This window comes from Poromitra crassiceps (assembly GCF_964638095.1).
Source record: "Poromitra crassiceps genome assembly, chromosome: 16".
In the NCBI taxonomy this organism is placed as follows: domain Eukaryota; kingdom Metazoa; phylum Chordata; class Actinopteri; order Beryciformes; family Melamphaidae; genus Poromitra; species Poromitra crassiceps.
This window is the reverse complement of record NC_139645.1, coordinates 23,149,208-23,170,127: the sequence shown is the minus strand read 5'-3', so window position 1 is coordinate 23,170,127 and position 20,920 is coordinate 23,149,208. Positions and strand designations below refer to the sequence as shown.

Sequence of the window (20,920 nt, the reverse complement as noted above, 5' to 3'; positions counted from 1 at the left end):
AACGTTGCACTCTTGCTTTCATTGCTAGGTAACCATGTGCCAGTGACAGCCGCACAGGAGGAGACACGATTCACCCTCTTCTCAGCGGTGGATATGGTTCAGGTAAATTATTATTTTGCATAATGACGAGTGATAATGGGTGTGTTATTCATAGTGTAGCCTAAACTATGTTACTAACAATAAATTGTCATTTCTATTAAGATGTGCATAGCACTGACACTTCTTTCTATTGATAACACAAATAATGCTTGATGAATCACGATGCCTTTTTTTATTTTCAGATGCCACTCCATAAGCAGAAGAAACTTTCAGCACTTGGGGAGCTCTTTGAAGATGTGTTGGACATCAGTTGCCCCTAAGTACTATTCCCCCCATTTCCCAACCCCACTAAACTAACCTTGCTGCTACAACTCTTGGTTTGGGAGGGGAGAGGTAGGGAGGAGTTTTATTTTGTCTGGTGCTAAATAAATAATGTGCTAAATAAATTGAGAAGTTTGGATTTTTTTTTTTTTACAACTGTAATTTTTTTTGTTATTAGAGTGTGTAAAGTACCGAAAATGCTACCGTTTTGGGTACCGTACCGAATTCCAGGTACCGGTATCGTACCGGTATCGGTTCAAATGTGAACGGTACCCATCCCTACTTGCGAGCCTGCGAGGTAATAACGTAGGCTGCTAGCCTACTTTTTATGAAAGACTTGGATGCGCAACACCAAACTTTTCAGCAGCAAGCTCCTGAAATGGACCAAGTGATGCTCGTAAGAATAGTGCTGCTCTGTTTATTCTCAACAGAAAAACTCCGTGGCTCCGCCTACCTGCATCTCTCTCTCTCCCCCCCTCCCTCACGTGTCGGGGAGGGCGAGCTACGGCTGCATGTAAACGGGAATATTAGTGGATAATTCATTTAGTCGGAATATTGTCATTTTCCGAATATGGGCAAAAAGCGGAATATTGTGTGCATGTAAACGTAGTCAGTGTTGTAGCCAGCAGGCAAGTGTGGCTGCCTGCCTCAGACACAAAGAGAAGCAGCTTCCGCTTCCAAAAGACACTACCCACAACAACCAGCAGAGGGTGACAAAAGGAATACAAAACAGATCTGGCTCCAGCATGTATGTATGTATGTAGGCTACGGTATGTATGTATGTATGTATGTATGTATGTATGTATGTGTGTTTGTGTGTGTGTGTGCGCGTGTGTGTGTGTGTGTGTGTGCGTGTGCGTGTCTGTGTGTATGTGTGTTTATGTGTATGTGTGTTTGCGCGTGTGTATGTGTGTGTGTGTGCTCGTGTGTGTATGTATGTATGTGTGTGTGTGTGTGTGTGTGCTCTGCTTCTGCTCAGACTGACTCCTATAATCAAGTTGTGGAGGCAGGGTAGGTAGCGCTGTCTGTTAGTCACCATGTGACCCCATGTCACTTTTGTGACCGATACACCTGACCACACACACACACACACACACACACACACACACACACACACACACACACACACACACACACACACACACACACACACACACACACACACACACACACACACACACACACACACACACAACATAACACCACCTACTGGCAAACACAGAAAGTTGTTTATCTCTAGAACTATTTGTCGGATCAACTTCAAACTTTGTGAGGGCGCTTAAAGGATAATTTCGTTTTTTTCCCAACCTGGACCCTATTTTCCACACTGTATGTGTCTAAGGGACTTATCGTGACATAATTTTTTCAGATTGGTTGAGTACTCACCAAGCTAGCCTTGTTTACAGCTCGAGCATTATCGTCAAACAACTACCAGTGTAACCCAGTCGGGCAATTGCGCACCGTCATTCCACGGTTCATTCTCAGTAAAAAGAAAAAACTGACAGCTTGAATTTCAGGTCGCAATTTTTTCTCTCTGTAGTGATCTGACCTGGGACGTTTGAATGCAAGTAAATAAACAAACAGATAAATAAATAAATAAATAATTAGGCCAGCATTTATTTTTCAAAACGTGTAGCGACATCTGGCAACTGAAAGGGAATGGTGTCTATATGGGACTTGGCTTTTAATTGAAGTTTTATGGTATTAACAGACTGACAGTTCATTTCTTCAATTTCATCATAACACATTTTGTCAGCCATCTTGTTTCAGAATAGGATTTGAATGAATAGATGTCACACATGAGCTTTCTATTTCAATAGAAACTGAATCAAACTAAATACACACTTACACTTCCTCAGGCCTGGTTTCAACCACCGCACTGCATCATGGTCCACACTGTGGGGGAGGGGGGTAAATAAAGTTAGACAGCATCATCTCTTTGATCATGAACAAATAACCTTCATAAACTTCCATAGGAGGGATTTTTCCAGACGCCGTCACTAATATCCTCCATTCAACATCAAACAATATTTCACAGCTTCTAGCAGCTCTGTTCACACTGACTTCATGAATCAGAGTCAATGTTCATGTTGGTGCAGACCTGAGTCACATGACCAGCTGAGTCTGTACACTAACACGAGTCACTCCACTCCTGTCAATAATGGCTGTAACCATAGTAACGTTTACTGCAGACCAATATGGCGGCTTCTAGGGCTGTGGCGATTCACTTATCTCCCGATTCGATACTATCACGATACTTGGGTGCCGATTCGATTGATATTGCGATTCTTAAGTATTGCGATTCTACGATTATTGCGATTCGATATTACGATTTATTGCGATTTTTGTTTATTTTTTTCTTTTATTTTTTCAGTTTGTTTGCTTTTTTACACTAGATTAGAACATGGGAAAAGTTGAATCATACACTAGAGACTGTATATTATATATCATGAGTAGGGCTGGGCGATATAGTTAAAAACAGGGCAGGCCGATATGGGCCGACGCGCGTGAAATTTGGGCCGTTTGAAGCCCAATTTGGGCCATTTGAAGCCAGATTTGGGCCGTTTGAAGTCCAATTTTACAATGAGATGCACCCACTTTAACCCTGAAGTGTAATTATTACTTCAGACTAACTAATAAAGTAATAAAACCACTAGTAAACCAGTAGGCGGCGCCTGACCTGCTGTTCAGTGAGTGGCCTGACTGCAAGCACCAAAAAAAAAAAAAAAAAAAAATTGCGATTATCGATTCTGGAATAAAAGATCGATTAAAAAAATCGTGACATTAAAAATCGCGATACTTAGGTGAATTGATTTTTTCCCCCACCCCTAGCGGCTTCCTGTGCTTTTAGTTTACTGGACACTAGTAGCACCAGTATGAACTTTAGACTTTAAAGAAAAACTACATTTGGCCTCAAGACACAGAACTGGAGGAGCAGCTGCAGTGTTGAGGAGACAGACTGATAGAAAATAACTGGTGGAGCAGCTGTAGTGTTGAGGAGACAGACTGATAGAAAATAACTAGTGGAGCAGCTGCAGTGTTGAGGAGACAGACTGATAGAGAATAACTGGTGGAGCAGCTGTAGTGTTGAGGAGACAGACTGATAGAAAATAACTGGAGGAGCAGCTGCAGTGTTGAGGAGACAGACTGATAGAAAATAACTGGAGGAGCAGCTGCAGTGTTGAGGAGACAGACTGATAGAAAATAACTGGAGGAGCAGCTGCAGTGTTGAGGAGACAGACTGATAGAAAATAACTGGAGGAGCAGCTGCAGTGTTGAGGAGACAGACTGATAGAAAATAACTGGAGGAGCAGCTGCAGTGTTGAGGAGACAGACTGATAGATAATAACTGGTGGAGCAGCTGCAGTGTTGAGGAGACAGACTGATAGAAAATAACTGGAGGAGCAGCTGCAGTGTTGAGGAGACAGACTGATAGAGAATAGCTGGTGGAGCAGCTGCAGTGTTGAGGAGACAGACTGATAGAAAATAACTGGTGGAGCAGCTGCAGTGTTGAGGAGACAGACTGATAGATAATAACTGGTGGAGCAGCTGCAGTGTTGAGGAGACAGACTGATAGAAAATAACTGGTGGAGCAGCTGCAGTGTTGAGGAGACAGACTGATAGAAAATAACTGGAGGAGCAGCTGCAGTGTTGAGGAGACAGACTGATAGAAAATAACTGGTGGAGCAGCTGCAGTGTTGAGGAGACAGACTGATAGAAAATAACTGGAGGAGCAGCTGCAGTGTTGAGGAGACAGACTGATAGAAAATAACTGGTGGAGCAGCTGTAGTGTTGAGGAGACAGACTGATAGATAATAACTGGTGGAGCAGCTGCAGTGTTGAGGAGACAGACTGATAGAAAATAACTGGTGGAGCAGCTGCAGTGTTGAGGAGACAGACTGATAGATAATAACTGGTGGAGCAGCTGCAGTGTTGAGGAGAGACTCTTTAAATTAACCATCATAAAGTTAGGTAACGAGTAATGAGTGTGGAGCCTGATGTCATGTAACAAGAGGCCGTGTGTGTGTGTGTGTGTGTGTGTGTGTGTGTGTGTGTGTGTGTGTGTGTGTGTGTATGTGTGTGTGTGCGTGTGTGCATACGCACGTGTGTGTGCGCGTGTGCGCGCGCGCGTGTGTGTGTGTGTGTCTGTGTGACAAGCGGCTGTCCACTCCACTTCTGGTTCACACTATTCAAAGCGACTGAATCCACTCTCAGATTCAGGATCAACAGCTGAACGTTTCAGTTTCATTCAAAATCTTCTCTCTCCATAACTGAACTGTGTGAACTGAACAGCATGAAGCTACAATGAGGAGTCAGAGCTGGATTTAGCCTCTCCTTCATAACTGAACTGTGTGAACTGAACAGCATGAAGCTACAATGAGGATCCACAGCTGGATTTAGCAGCAAATACATCGCTATATCAGCTCGTATCATTAGCACAACCACATAGTAGCTCCCATCGGCTCCACAGAGCTATCTATGTACCGCTTGCGACAACAACAACGTTAATTCAAGCATTTGAGCATAATTGCAGAGGCAGAAATTACATTTCCGATTATAAGGCTATCGTTATCATCTGATAACGATGTTGTGCCGATATCATGGTGCAGTAGAGATGCACGGGCCACAGTTATAACTATTGGTTGAGTACTCACCGAGATAGCCTAGTTTACAGCTCGTCAAACAACTACCAGTGTAACCCAGTCGAGCAATTGCGCACCGTCATTCCACGTTCGCTATAGGGATGGGAATTTCATGCATTTTCCTTAACCGTTAGTTGCGCAACTTAACAATCAGTTAATCGGTTAATTGTTAACGTTGTTTCTCTCCCCCAACCCCCCCCCTGTAAAAAAATATCACGTCTCGTCTTTCTCTCAGTTCAAGTTCTATTTAACCTCACAGTCACACAATAGCTGCATATCATTTATGTGACATTCATGGCATGAATCACAAACGAAAATAATAATACAACTATAATTAGCCTAAAAACAATAAGGCTCACCTCCTTTGAACAGCTGCCTGTCCTTAATAGTCATTTCAACAAAGGGGGACGTGATCGCCTGGTTCAATGAACTTCATGAAATCCCTCGCCGTCCACCACGCTTCTTTTCCACCATAAAGCAAGGTTTCTGTGTTATTGTCTCTAGTCTGCACGCACGATGCCTGCTCCAATCGCCTAGTATTAATATTTAGCTATAACTTTTATGAGTGACAGCGTCCACAATCAGCGTCCAGCGATAATGGAACGTAACGTGACGTTGAGCGATGCTCGTCGGGGAATCATAAATTGCCCCTGGAGTTGAATTTTGAGAACGGCGTCGCAGTATTTACAGATTTACTTTTAGAGTGTAATCATTCTATGCTGTTGCTAGCGTGAGCTTGTGGCTAATTTTAGCATCTGTTTTGTTTCATGTTTGCTCAATTCACTTCCTACTTCCTCATGCATGTGTGACGACCTTCTCACGTGACCACTCCTTCTGTTGCGCTAGCTGGGCGAGGTACGCCCTCTGCTGGACTGGTATAATTAACACACTGTGAGCTATGAAGACTGAATTGATGACACAAAGTAACAATGTTGTCAGTCAAAACAGTTAATTAATTTTAATCGGTTACGTTCTTAACGGCAGTTAACGGACTATCGGTTAATCATTAACACCCCTAGTTCACTAAAATTGCTTGTTTTGCTGCTGGGAGACTCAAACTGTCATAGTGTCTGACAACATGGAAACGACTCTATACATGAATATTATTCTCCGGACAGAGAAAATGGGCATGAACAGGTGAGGAGAGAGAGGAGCAGGCAGGGTATATACCCTCCTCTTCAATGCTGGAGACCGCTGTTCGATTCCCAGCATGTTCAAAGTAAGTCTACATTTAAACCGTAAGTCACATTTAATATTACTTAAGCCTGCCTAACCCAAACCATTTCTCTAACCTTAACCAAGTTGCTTTAGGTGCCTAAACATAACCGCAACACAAGTTGTTGCTACGCTGTCGTGGTTTTGAAGAATGAGGAAAAAGGGGTATCCAGTGCGTTAAAAAGGGGTCCTGACCAAACATCAGTTTTTCACAAGTTGGCACAGCCTTCTAGCAGACGTTAACCTCTCCATACCTGAGAGAGTCCAGTCTCCATTGTGGATCCTCCAGTCCAGCAGAGAGCAGCTTCACTCCTGAGGCTCCTGGATTATTGTAGCTCAAGTCCAGCTGTCTCAGATGGGAGGGGTTGGAGCTCAGAGCTGAGGCCAGAGAATCACAGCCTTCCTCTGTGAGCTGACAGCCTGACAACCTACACACACACACACACACACACACACACACACACACACACACACACACACACACACACACACACACACACACACACACACACACACACACACACACACACACACACACACACACACACACACTAAAGCAGTGGTTCTCAACTGGTCTAGCCTCATGACCAACATTTTCCCTAACCTGTTCACATCTATGTTCGCAATGGCATCCCAAGTATCATCATACTATTATGGGATGCGATGCGAACAGTTGTATTATGGGATGTGCGTTTCCCAGGCAACGACACACGTTGACACGTTTTGGAACAGCGCTGCACGCTGGCACAATACTCCTAAAAGCAAAATGCTTATTGTTTTGAATGATTTGGCACCTTCTATTACTGTCAACACTAGTATTGTTGTATTGTAATAATATGCCATAAAGGTTTATTGAAATTTTGGGGAGAGCAAAAAAGAAAATCTTTTTTTTTTTCAATTTCTTAGAGCCGCCACCTAAAGCTTTGAGAGCCGCCAGCGTCTCGTGAGCCACGCAATGAGGAACTAGGGAGTAGACAAACGTTTTTCTCATGCACACATCTGTGACCTACTCAAAACGGCTTCGCGACCCACCTTTGGGTCCCGACCCACCAGTTGAGAAACACTGCTCTAAAGCACGATTGCTTATGGTGCAACAAAGTTCAGATCTTTGCATGGCAGCCAGCTGGCAGCTGAATGGCCTTCAGCCGAGAGCACCAACTGAAGCTCACTGCCACTCTGAATATTAATTTGAGTGTGAACCACGAAAAGAAATGCAATGTAACTGCTGACCAGTTGCTGCTGTATTGTCTTCCAGGAGGATCTGTTGTTGAATGTGTTCACCAACGTGTTCAATGTGAGTTTTCAGGAGGTTTTCTCCTCATTCAAACTCTACAAACTGCTCCAGCTGCATCTGGTCCTGCTAACTACTTTATATTCTTGTCTTGAAGGCAGTCAGGTGTTGGATAACCTCCATGTTGCAACTAAGGGGAGTATTGTGGCAGTAAAGATGTGTTTGATATTAACACATTCAGTGCCACAGCGCTTCAGTAAAATTGTCTGGAGCCTGTGCCAGATTCACTTCCATTCAGTTGAAAACAGCTATAGAATTTTTTCTATTATGGCTATATTAACGGGGCTGGACTTTAATGAAAGATTGAACACTCCTGCTTCTTCCAAAGAAGAAATTTTGTTTCTAGACAGTTCCATTATGAAATTACAGCCTCTCCAAAAAGTGCACTTTCAAGGGTTTTCTGTCGGTTTTTTTTAGTTTCCAAGATACAGGCCCTTTTATGAATACCTTTTGCACTCTAATTTCGACAACATTCACTGACTCTGGCTGGTGTTTTCTGATGTGGTGGCGTGTGGTGTGGTTTCTGTGCAGCCTGTGTGTGTCACACACCCCTCTCCCCCCCCCCCTCCCCCCTCTCCCCTCTCCACCTCTGAGCTGCGGGCTCCTCCCACACGCACAGTTTGTTTTCTCGTTTTTGCCCCGGACAGATCCCAGCGCCCCGCCGCCCATCAAGGAAATGATGCGCGCTGGCAAACGCGACTGAACGAAAAGGCAGGCATGCTGGCTTTCTAGGAAATCGTGTGGAGATAGATAGAAGCATAAGAGCTCAGTTGTGAGCGCGGATGCAGCCGAGCCCACTCTCCGCTGTAGACAGAGCAATATATACGGCTCTGGCAGAAATGGTCCAGAAAGCATGCATCGGTTTCCACTTTCTCCGCTGTCTCCTGTACAAAGTAAAGGATCTGAGGTGGGTGGAGCAGCTCCTGTGACGATGTTTAAGGTGGCGCCGTGTGATCCCTTGAAGGGATTCATGCTCACTGGCTGGGTACGACCTTAAACAGCAGAATTATGGAATAATATGAATTATGATTTTAGGACGTCCACAGACGTCCTTGGCACTGAACGTTACTTTTTTTTAGGACGTGCACAGACGTCCTTGGCACTGAATGTGTTAAATTGGACTCTTTCAACTTTTATTCAGTAGCAACATTAACCACTGAAACCTACAGAAATAGTGATTTTGCATAGTTATGAAACTCAACATCACCTGAAATGAAATTCTTTGTAATAACATATTCAGCTTCTTCACTCAACACTAATAGTTTGTCATTGTTTATTTTGAGCCTAAACCTAACCCTCTAAAAAAAGAGATCATAGCTCTCAGTGGAAGCTCTTAAAACCAGCTACATGTTGGATATTCCCATTAATAAACTGCTCTGAAATCACTTATTATATGTGACCTGCTCGGACAAAATCAGTCACATGTAGCACAGGCCCGCTGTTTGTGTAGAAATGTGATTTTATAAGAAAATGCTGATTTTGGCTGTTTTGGGGTTTCAGAAGATTTTAGTAAAATAAACCATTGGTTTTCATTCTCTGTAGCGATTATTGTGAAATTCAAATGCAGCTCATGAAGTTAGGGTGACAAGCATAACTAGCTTACTTTGTCAAACTTTGAGGCCGTTTTTCTCAAAACAGTTTGTAAACAGTCAAGACATAAAGGGCTGCATCTCACTCAATATTTGGAGAACAAAGATCATTGCATTTTGGTTTCTCAGCTGGTTTCAAAAATTACATCAGCAGGAAAATGAGAGTTCAGGTATTTTCATACGAATGTAGAGTAGAATTTAATTGGTCTGTTAAACAGTAATGGTGATCCTGACCTGAGACTCTCCAGTCTACAGTGTGGACTCCTCAGTCCAGCAGAGAGAAGCTTCATTCCTGAATCTTGGAAGTCGTTGTTAGTCAGGTCCAGCTCTTTCAGATTAGATGACTGGGAGCTGAGAACTGAGGCCAGAGCTTCACAGCTTCTCTCTGACAGCTGACAGACACTCAGCCTGAAGCACAAGAAGACATGCTATTGTTATATTGTGTCATTATTGTATTATTTCTACTGACAGACTGTGTTGATGAGGCTTACTGACCCTTATGTAATGTCATCATTGTAAGATTTCTACTGACAGACTGTACTGTTGAGGCCCTGGTCTAAAGCAGGTCCCCACTAACACTGACAGGAAAACTGGTTTGATTTCCACACATGGTGCTATAAGGTGATTGGATCAATAAATCCTCCAAAATGGCACATGATTTGTTATGCTGCACAACGAGCCATGAAAAAAAATAAAAGTGGATATAAATTAGGAAACACTTTAACACGTTCACTGCCGTGGACGAGTTCACTCGTCAAAAAAAAAACAACGGTTGACTGCCGTCGACGAGTTAACTCGTCAATTTTTTTTTATTATTTTTTTGACGGTGGGACGTTGATCAAAGCCCCCTACATCTCCTATAAAAATATGGGAGCCACCGAACGTGTACAACCCATTCCACCGACCCACTAAGTGGCGACAGTGCTCTCCACACTAGAGAAAGCCGAGCAAAAACAGCAGGAAAAAGCGTGAGGAAACCATTCTCATGAGAATGGTTTGGCGAAAACGCTTTCGCGCTGGGAGCTGGCGCACAACGGTGGGGGATTCCAAAAATAGACTCTGGGTGCAACACACTTTGAAACACGCAGCAGAAAGCCCAGAATCGCACGCAGCTTCATCCCAGCTCACAACCGAAACACCAGAAACAAACAAGCCCGATCCAGACTCGCCCGACGAGCGGCCGCCAGGCAGCACAGACAGGCAGCAGAGACTCGCCTGTGACACACGCTGCAGAGCCACCAGAGACACACCCACGGAGGGAGGAGTTTGAAGGAGAGGGGGGTGGGGGTGCTATTATATTGGAGGAAATTACTGTTCAGAACTATTGTTTAGATGTCTGATGTCTCACTGATGCCAAAAATACATGGTTAAAGTGACTGTTCTGCCTGTTCTATCGAATTTCACAAAAAGGCATTTACTGTATCTCAGCTTTCCTTCTCAGACGCTGAAACCATGCTGTATTCAACTGCTAATGCCTACATAACAGAACATGATAAAAACTAACTCTTTTAGACAGAGAAAGCACACATTCTATTAGTTCTTTTGAGATATTTTGTGTTCACAAAGTCCTAGCAGAAAATAATCCTCTGCTCTTGAAAGATGAGCCAGAATCCTCAAAAAACCCTTGGCAGAAGCTACCTACAGTATTGGAAAAACTGTTGGCAGTGAATGTGTTAAAAACAAATGGATAGTAAATCTGCAGCCTCAGTAGCTCAGGAAGGCTTTCCACAGTCTCAGCTCACAGGGAACTATCTCCACAGTGTAATTCAGGACCAAAACTAGCCTGCTTTAAATGTGTTCAGTGACATTTTAATATGAATTCTCTAACTAGTAACGAGAGGACAGATGTTAAAACTGGGTAGATGATGATGTCACCTTCCCACTGTTTAACATCTAGCTGCTCTATTTTCAACTAGCTTCACTGGCATGAAGCTGTATCAATAAAAGTCAAATCATCAAGTAAAACCTTCAGGACAACCTTTGCAGATTCAGGAATCCTGTTTTGAGAGAATGGACCTCAGTTTGGGAAATGTGTTGAATCAACTGAGAAAAACTGTAAACTGACTTTACCTGAGAGTCTCCAGTCTGCATTCTGGACTGTCCAGTCCAACAGAGATCAGGTTCCATCCTGAATCTTGCAGGTCATTGTAACTCAAGTCCAGCTCTCTCAGATGGGAGGAGTTGGACTTCAGAGCTGAGGTCAGAACTTCACAGTCAGTCTCTAACAAGCTGCAACCACTCAATCTGAATAAAGAGAAAAGCAATAAAATACAATACTCCTTTAAATCTTTAACCAATCCAGTGTCTTATAATCCAATGGACTTCAGCATGTTGTCAGTGTGGATCAGCATCATGTCAGCCTTATATAGTATTTCCATCTGAAACCAGACAGACTGTCACTCTTGTTTCAGGATTGGCCCCTTTTTCCTTGAACACTTTCTGTAACAGACCAGATGAATACATCTAAATGCCAAGTAGTTTAAAATAAATAAATAAATATTTAGTTATGGTCCAGAATCCACTTTTTTGGGGCACAATTTTCAAATGGCAGTTTATCTGGAAAAGTTGAAATACAAGCAGAATTTGAATTGGATGGGGAACTTAACCCTAACTGGACCCTAACTTAACCTGAACCATCCAATTGACCTATCGCTAAGTCCCGCCGCGAATGCAGACGAGCCAATCACAGCGCGTGCAGCTCTACAATACACTCGGACATTCTCAGCTTAGAGTTCCATAGAGAAGCACTAGAAAACGCGAGTTTCCTCTGGTTTTATACATTTATAAGTTGGAAAAAATGGTCAAACGATGTGCATGGGGGTAAATTGACAAGGTATCCTGGGAGGCCAGGCAATTGATAATATTAAACTAGTAAACGTAGATCCACTCACATCCACAATGATGCTGCTGTTTTGGACGTTAAATCTGCATCGTGGTGACAGCGACATGAGTCCTCTCCCTCATTTGCCTTCCGTGATCCAAAAGTATCATTATATCATCATGGTATTCAGAAAGTCGGCAAAAGAAAATGCTGAATTATGCGAGTTTCCAGTCATTACGTTATGCACGTAATGCCGGAGTTGGTTGAAGAGGAGGCGCATTGATTGATGTGATTAAAACATCGCCAGACACCAGTCAAACCCTAAAACGAGGGAATTAACCCATGCGTGCGTGCTGTTGTCTCGCTATGAAAAACATCAACACTATATTAATTTAACGTTTGTTGATTATACAGAGGTAGGCCTACTATATTAATTTAACGTTTGTTGATTATACAGAGGTAGGCCTACATAAAACAGATTGCCAGGCGCCACTCTTCAATTCGGCATATATATAATCCACGGAGAGGTTACTCAAGTGAATAAAATGTAAATTCTGGATGTCAGTCGCCTGTTATCCCCACTGGTTATCTCGCTGTCTTCCTTCGTTAAAAGTGCATGTTTGGTTTGATTCGCTAAAGCTGTTTCCATGCACTTATCTCATTTATTTTTAGCGATAGCTTTAAATGTTGTACATCGCCCTCCATGGCATAGTGAAGTACTTTATGATGGCTTCTAGACAATATCAGGCCTCAAAAAGTTGTGAAGAGCGTCTTGGGATATAACTTTGACAGTGACGGCTGCCATTTATTCTAGTCAGTCTGCCTTGTGTTTGTCCGAGTGAGGACGGGGGGTGGGGCTTAGCGATAGGTCAACTGTCTATACGGATGCAACAGATTAGAGCAAATCAAATATTGCAGGATTTTATCAAATCTAGGAAGTGAGTTAAAATGGAAATCCGAATGAGCTGGGGATATACAGTATATAAATCTCATATATACTGTATATCTATACATATATATATATATATATATATATATATATATATATATTTTTTTTTAGTCATGGCCTTAGAAATAGTAGGGGGGTTATGATTTTGTTTAAGAAGGAACTGCAACAACACAAGGGTCGCAGGTTCACGCCCCCATGCTACCTCCGGCTTGGTCGGGCGTCCATACAGGCACGATTTGCTGTGTTTGCAGGTGGGAAGCCGGATTATGGGTGTGTCCTGGTCGCTGCTCTAGCGCCTCCTCTGGTCGGTTGGGGCGCCTGTTCGGGGCGGAAGGAAACTGGTGGCAATAACGTGATCCTCCCACGTGCTACGTCCTGCCGGTGTAGTTCCCCGCTGTCAGGTGAAAATAAGCGGCTGGCAACTGCGCATGTGTCAGAGGAAGCATGGTGCTAGTCTACAGCCCTCCCCAGATTGGCAGAGGTTGGAGCACCGACTGGGGCAGCAGGGGGAAATTGGCCAATTAAAACTGGTGAGAAAATGGGGGGGGGGGGGGGGTCAGAAAAAAGAAGGAACTGCAACACACAGTCCACGCTGTCCAAACTGATGAGAATGGAAGATAGAGATCTATGCTAGATGTTACAATAGATAACTTATGTTCAAAGCAGACTAGCTGGGGAGCTATCAGCACGCACACTCACCAGACGAAAAAGTTTTAGGTGCAAGGCACAGGAGTTTCCATAGAGCATGAGAGAAAGAGCCAGCACTCAAAAATGTCCTTTGAAGTTTTATTCCTGTATGTATCACAACGTACGCGTTTCAGCAAACAGCCTTCGTCAGCGTTGTGCTGTGTAAGGCGGAAAAGGGCGTATAAATACAGCCAGACAGGAAGTACATTCAATTAGTGCAGAAAAAAATGTATTCAAAAAGTGCCTTATGCATCGATGAGATATAATAAAATACAACCCAGCATAGTACATAAGCATTGATATGTAGAGTACAAGAATAGAAAAAATAATATAATCATGGACAACCTCCATCCAGAACACATTCTGAGCACAAAAGTAACATTAGAAACAGAGATGAAAAGCCCAACACTGAAATCCATAGTATTATCTCTTATCTCAAGAGAATAACAAAAATATCATAGTTGGAAATTTCAATACAGTTTTAAATATAAACAAAGAGGGTGCAGGTACTCATTCCTACAATAACCATCCCCAGGCTCTCTGTGAAATTCAAGGAATGAAGGCATCTCTAGATCTAGTGGACATTTGGAGGCTATACAGAATCCTGACTTAAACAGATACACATGGCTCTCAAACTTTTTCACATCAAGGACCCCTAAACTGACACAAATTAGACCACAGAACCCCATTTGATAAGATTTTGTCTCAGGGTCCCCCATCTGATAAGATATTTGCTTTTGGATGTTTTATTACAGAAAGTGTATAAAACCCATGACCAAAATAGTCATGTATTCTGTCATTGTGATACTTATGGATGGAATTATAGTGAAAATAGTATTTACGGACCCCACTTTGAGAACCACTGGCCTAGAGGAGAAGGTAGTCAGTCGTATTGATTGTTTTCTCATTTATTTTTCTCTTGTTTCCAAGGTAGCAACATGTATGATTGGTGACCGAGATCTGATCATACTATTATAACGCCCTGCCCACCCTGCAGCTCACCTGCTGTGCTGGCTCACTTGCTCTTATAGAGAGACAAAGTGAAACGTCACTTCCTGTACCAGCGTTGAAAAAAATATGAATGGCAGTGATCAGAGAATAACGTTCCTTTTTTGATCCTGTTTGAATTGTGCCACGGGGTGCCAATGTTAATTTTGTCAATTTAAAACATAACTTTGCATGTAAAGAAAGTCGCAGTTTGTCGTCAAACTGAAACGTAGGAGTTAGTTCATATAAAAACTACATAGCTCAACATATGTTGGAAGAGTTTGACGCAACAAAAAGAAAGAACACAAATAGATACAATACTTTAAAGGATGGCTTTACTGGTAATCAACCCACTTTGTATCATTAATAATCTTGGTAATATAAGCACATGGGCAGTGTTTACCTCTCTCTGTGTTTTCCTCACGGAGATCTCCCATTTCCTCCTCTGGCAAAGCAGAGGTCCGTTGTGACGAGTTTTACGTCACAACGGAGCTGCGGCAGTTCTGCTGGAGACGTGGAATCTGCTCGAGGGCGGCTGTTATTGTTTATTTTTTAATTATGCGCACATCCACGGAGAATGCATTGAGAGCCTTAAGGAGCCTTAATGACTTGCAGCTGACGGGGGCAGAGTTTCTGCAGACAGGAGCAGGAGCATTTTTCTCCGTGAGGTAAACAGAGAGAGAAGATAAAGGCTGCCCATGTGCTTATATTACTGAGATTATATATGATACAAAGTGGGTTGATTACCGGTAAAGCCATCCTTTAAAGACAAGAAAGCAAGTATTATATAACAGAATCAAAGAAGTATAAATAGTAATCAGGTGAATTAGGGCCTATATGACTCTCCCTCTCTCCCTCTCTCTCCTCTCCAGAGTAAAATTATTAAGGCCAACAACATGAGTAGAATTTGAGATCTAAGCCCCTAAAACCAGATCATGTCTGATTTCAGATTGATCGACTCTATACAGATGTCCACAAATTAAAAAATTCATATAATATTCATATCAGCACATTATTAAATATGATGTCTGACCTCAGAGTCTCCAGTCTGCAGTGTGGACTCTCCAGTCCAGTACAGAGCAGCTTCACTTTTTTTGAATCATGCAGGTTGCTGTCACTCAGGTCCAGTTCTGTCAGATGGGAGTTGGACTTCAGAGCTGAGGCCACGACTTCACAGTGAGCCTCTGTCAACAGGCAGAACCTCAATCTGAATAAAGAATAAAGAAGAAGTTGAACTTCACAGCTGAGACCAGGGGCCCTGGTCTCGCAAACGCACTGATTAGCGCTTGTGCAGTGTTTAACGGTGGGCACTAGTGCAATTTAGAGGCGTGCCCAAACCCTCTGCTATTCTCCCTGCTGTGCAAAATGCCTGTGTGCTCCATGCAAAATCATGAAATGGGCGTGCTTATCACCTGTGCAGGCAGGAATGATGCAGGCCACACTGATTGGTTTGATTGATGTAAAGCCCAGACCCTGGGCATCACATCAATCAAACCAATCAGATTCCCGTCTCTCACTCCCTTTAATACCGTTTGTGGGTGTGGAGAACCCGGCACATATTTGTATTATCGATCATAATCATTTTCACCTCATAATTTTCACATAAATCACCCAAATTATGTTATTTTTTAATGTGCACTCCCAGGAGTATCAGGTGTTGTCTATTCACTGTAAGAATGGCACTTAACTGTTCCTGCAAATGAACTCTATCTATCATTATCTATTTATGTATTTACATTGCCACGAGAGAATGAGAGATATACTGTAGAGATAGGGAGAGAGAGAAAGGGAGGCAAGGGATTTCTCAGATGAAGGCAGGTAATACAATAGGGCTTATTATATTGTAGCCTATATATTCATATCTTTTCTTCGCTCAGTTTAGGCTCAAGCAAATACTGAAAAGTCAAATGGAACTAGCAGCGCTCACAGGTCAAGTTTGAAAAAAAGGTTTTAATCCACACAGCAGCAGTGAACAGAGGTGTTTCAGCCTGTGGCTTTCCTCAGTGTTAATGAAAGAATGGGTGTGACCTCATATATAAAACGAGGCAAATTTGAGGTTGATTATGTTTATAAGAACAATCCTTCTTGTTCTTTTGTCAAATGTTGGTAGATACATTGATGATTTGTTTTGTGTTCACTGCTTCATCTGAGGAGCTGGAGGGGTTGAAGGAATTTCTTAATTATAGAGTTCCTACTATCACCTTCACGTTAGAGGCACGCAGTGAGTCTGTGTCCTTTTTACATGTGACAGTTAATACATGTGAATTACTACAAAGATAGGCCCCCAGGACTTCAGAGCTGAGACCAGGGGCCTTGTCGTCGTAAAAGCTGTAATTTAAAGCTTGCACGTGTTTAGCGCTGAGCGCACTGCAAAATGGGGGCGTGCTCAAGTGTGTTGACATCTCACAACAATCATCGCATCATTTAAAAACATCTGTGATTTGCAGCTTTAAAATGATGCAATTCAGGTTCTTTAGGGACCGTTCGTTATTTAGGGAAGGGTCCACTGGAGGAAAATAGGGGAGGGTAATTTTGTTTTAAATTTAGTCTGAGGGAGGGTACACTCTCTTTAATTTGAGTCCAGGGGAGGGGTATACAATGTTGATTCGATAAAAATATATAAACCTTTTTGTGTGTGTAATGTTTGCTTTTCGGACTTCAACAACTACTGAGTTGCTTCATTTACACCCCTCCTGTCCAAACTGTTTGGTATGTCCCGGTGCATTGTTTCTCTTTGGCGGGCCTATCTGTCAATCTTTGTGCTTGGCCTATCCAGACAGTGGGCGTGTACAGTATCTGGCGAATCGGTGGCGCTTTTCTGGTGATAATATGGAAGTACAATAACCCACTGGAACAAAGTCGAGCAAACAAACAGACATGGCATCACAAAATATATATGGGCTCTATGCGCAGATAAGTCATCTTAGGAAGTCACAGTAGAACCGAGTTACGGCTCACTCATCTCCTAAATTACGTTAAGTCTACAAGGGGTATTTATACCACCAGGATGACATATATGTTTCACATAGGGTTGTGTTTTTACGCACAATAATAGAACCGGCGAACTTTTTTTCCATCAGTCATTGACCGCTATTTAAACACAAATATTGATATACACAGACTGAAGATTGTTTCACAAGCGAAAATAGCATTATGTAGCGACCGGAGGAGGCGGTCACTCTGATTGGTGACAGTTCTGCGCAAAGGATTATGGGAGTTCCATGTTCTTGTGGGAAGCTGTTACTGTACAGTTAAAAACGTGGTTTAGTGATGTTGTGCTCATGTTTTGATTGCATTATGTGGTATGGCAATGTTTGTGTGGCCAGGATATGTTTAGTTTTACTATCAATGTAGCCACCATGACTGAGACTGTTAGTGTGTTCGATCACCTCTGGGCGGAGTTTCTGCAAATGTTAGGTTAAAAGTAAGATCTCTGTGTCAGTCTGCATTCTTCCACGCAAGCTCGCCACAATATTGTTTGGGGAGGGTCAATTATATTTTTCAAATCGCTTCGGGAGGGTGAAGGAAAAATATATTTTGATCAGGGAAGGGGCACAGCTTTTTATTTCAGAGCACACCAAATCCCTCCAGTGACCCTCTTTCTAAATAACGAGCGGTCCCTTAGTTGGCTGGAAAATAGAAACATGTTTGCAACGAGGAAACAGAGACATTTGATTGACAATAATATTGCAAGTAGGCTACAATGTCCAAGTTTTCTCAATTCATTTCCCATTAACCCCTATTTGTAGCCTATTTTCTTCCTGAGGGAGGCAGATGGGAACTGACAGATGTAGGCTACTCAAAGGGGGGGAATAATTGTAGACTAATATTATAGTAGGCTATTAATTGGCATTAAGGCATTGATGATTAATTAATCTGGATGATGCAGTATGATGTGGTATGGTGTGCGTGTGTGTGCACGCGTGCGGTTTCGGAGAGAGAGGGGGGGTATAATCAATCATATTAACAAAACATTTTCACCTCATAATGTTCACATAAGCTCCCAAAATAATGTTATTTTATCAAATATCAAACAGGTGTTGTCTATTCATTTTAAGGATGGCATTTAACTGTTTCTGCAAATGTATTTGAATGAAATTGCACGATGCTGTAATCTCCATGCGTAATTTGAACATCTCCATAGCATCGCATCAACACCATCGCATAACAATAACATTGGGCCCTATCGTGGCAAAAGCGGTAATTTAGCGCTTGCGCCGGGCGCAGCACAAATTAATGGACGTTCCCAAATCATCTGCTATTCTCTGTGATGCGCAAAATGCCACTTGTCCCAGTGCCAGTGATTTATGCAGGATTAACTCTAGAAATTATTCAGAGGCGTGCAGGCTTGGTGCGGGCGTTATCATCCACACAGCAAATCAGTGTCGCTCCTTTCATTCCCTCCAATTCATTTGCGCAAGTGTCATATGGTTGTCCACGCGCATTAGACGTTTTGTTCATATAAATAGGCTATAACATACACATGTAAAAATATCTGTTTCTTTAATAGGCAGGGATGTGTGAGAATTTTATTCTAGCCTATTTCAACATATCAAAATTGTCCCAAGTGCCAGGTTCATCTTAATAGGCTATTGCATGCGTGCAATTGCAGGGAAGGGGGTTACTGTATCACTGGCCGACATGACTTGCTCAAATCTACTGTGTGTGTGTGTGTGTGTGTGTGTGTGTGTGTGTGTGTGTGTGTGTGTGTGTGTGTGTGTGCGCACACAAGGTTTTGGAGAGAGAGAGAGAGAGAGAGAGGGGGGTTAGTCCACTGTAGAAAGAGGATATCAGCATGATTGTGGCACTTTACATGTGATAAAGTTTTTCAGTGAATAATAGTTGATTGCCTCACTGAGTAATCTGCTGTTACCCAATTTTAGCAGCAGAATTTGATGTCCTGGCATTTGTATTTTAATGGAACATCCGTGTGCAAAGAATTGTGTGCATGCTGACGATAACAGAAGGCAAGGATTTTATGGTGACACACCTGGTTTGGCTTGGGGCACGCCCACACCTGTGTTTGGCCCAGACGCCGGCGCAAAACTGGAAGGCGTCGTGCCCAACACACAAATTGGCACTGGTGTGAGGCGGACGATAGCATAAGATGCAGGGAAGATAGCATAAGACATAAGGCGTGCAAACCCAGACTCAAGCGCAAAAAGCGGATAGCGCTTCTACCAAGATAGGGCCCCAAGGATTTCCCGTGCACTGCTGGAGCAGTGCGGAGAATAATTGTGCACTCAGGTGCAGCAGGGTTTTAGACCTGCTTTTCAGAGCTCTAAGCGCAAGTAATTGAGCAAACGTGAGGATTTAGCATGGCCACGCCTGGTTTACCTTAAGGCACACCCACAGGTGCGCCGGGCCTGAAAACCCAGAACCCAGAACTTCAGAGCTGAGGTCTCAGAGTTCACAGACAGAAAGACTGTTTACAGATTTAATGTGAAATAAGAGATTATCAAAGCACTATTAAATTTAGGGTCTTATGTGAGTAATTGTGTGCCTCAGAAACGAGAGAGAATTACTTTCAACCCTAACCCCAAAAATCGACACTTTTCTACAAGGTCTGGATTTCCATTTCGTCATTGAAGAGAGCGGAGCGTGCGGTGCTAAAATGCATGATCTTATCACGTCATAAGATTTAATCGAATCACACACACGCATGCACGCACGCGCGCACACACACACTGACACACACACACACACACTCCATCTCTCTCTCCTTCTCTCTCTCTCTCCGTTAACGGAGAGAGGTCTCCTCCGAGCAGTCTGCTCTGAGAGAGAGAGAGAGAGGAAAATACCTGCTGCAGACGGGACACGCCCACACAGTCCGCGGAAGAAAATACACTCTAAAATATAACTGATTCTCATAACTTTTGCCATGACTGTCAAACCTAAATTTATATACTTTGCGACGTTCATCATCGTTCAAATTTGGCTGGTGGCTTATTAACATAGGTTCCTGTGATGTGATGAACTCAAAATGCTTAATAATAAAAAAATATTTCTGGTTTCCAGGGACTTTAACTCATTGAGTGCCAAGGACGTCGATCGACGTCAAAGTAAATAGTGACGTGGAGTGCCAAGGACGTTGATCAACGTCAAATACGTTTTTTGACGGTGGGACGTGGATCAAAGCCTCCTTTATCTCCTGTACAAATATTGTAGCTATTGGATGTGTATAACCTATTTTACAGACATTAGGTGGCGACAGTGCTCTCCAGATTAGAGAAAGTTGAGGCAAAAACAGAGAAGAAGTCGTTGGGGAAACGGAAATCGCATCGCATCCGTATGCATCGATATGCATGAAGCATAACGTTAGCTGTGCCTGCAGCAGCCAATCTGCTGCCACAATTGAGCCCCTCCGTGTCCGCTGCG

General features: G+C 42.9%; 1 protein-coding gene across 1 annotated transcript in view; it reads right to left on the bottom strand.

Annotated features, from left to right (window-relative positions):
* LOC310791528 (uncharacterized protein) overlaps positions 1 to 20,920 on the bottom strand; it is a 220,712-nt gene that overhangs the window by 13,608 nt on the left and 186,184 nt on the right. The window contains 1 exon segment of the mRNA XM_083653202.1: positions 15,632 to 15,749. Coding sequence (XP_083509328.1) covers positions 15,632 to 15,749 — 118 coding nt within the window.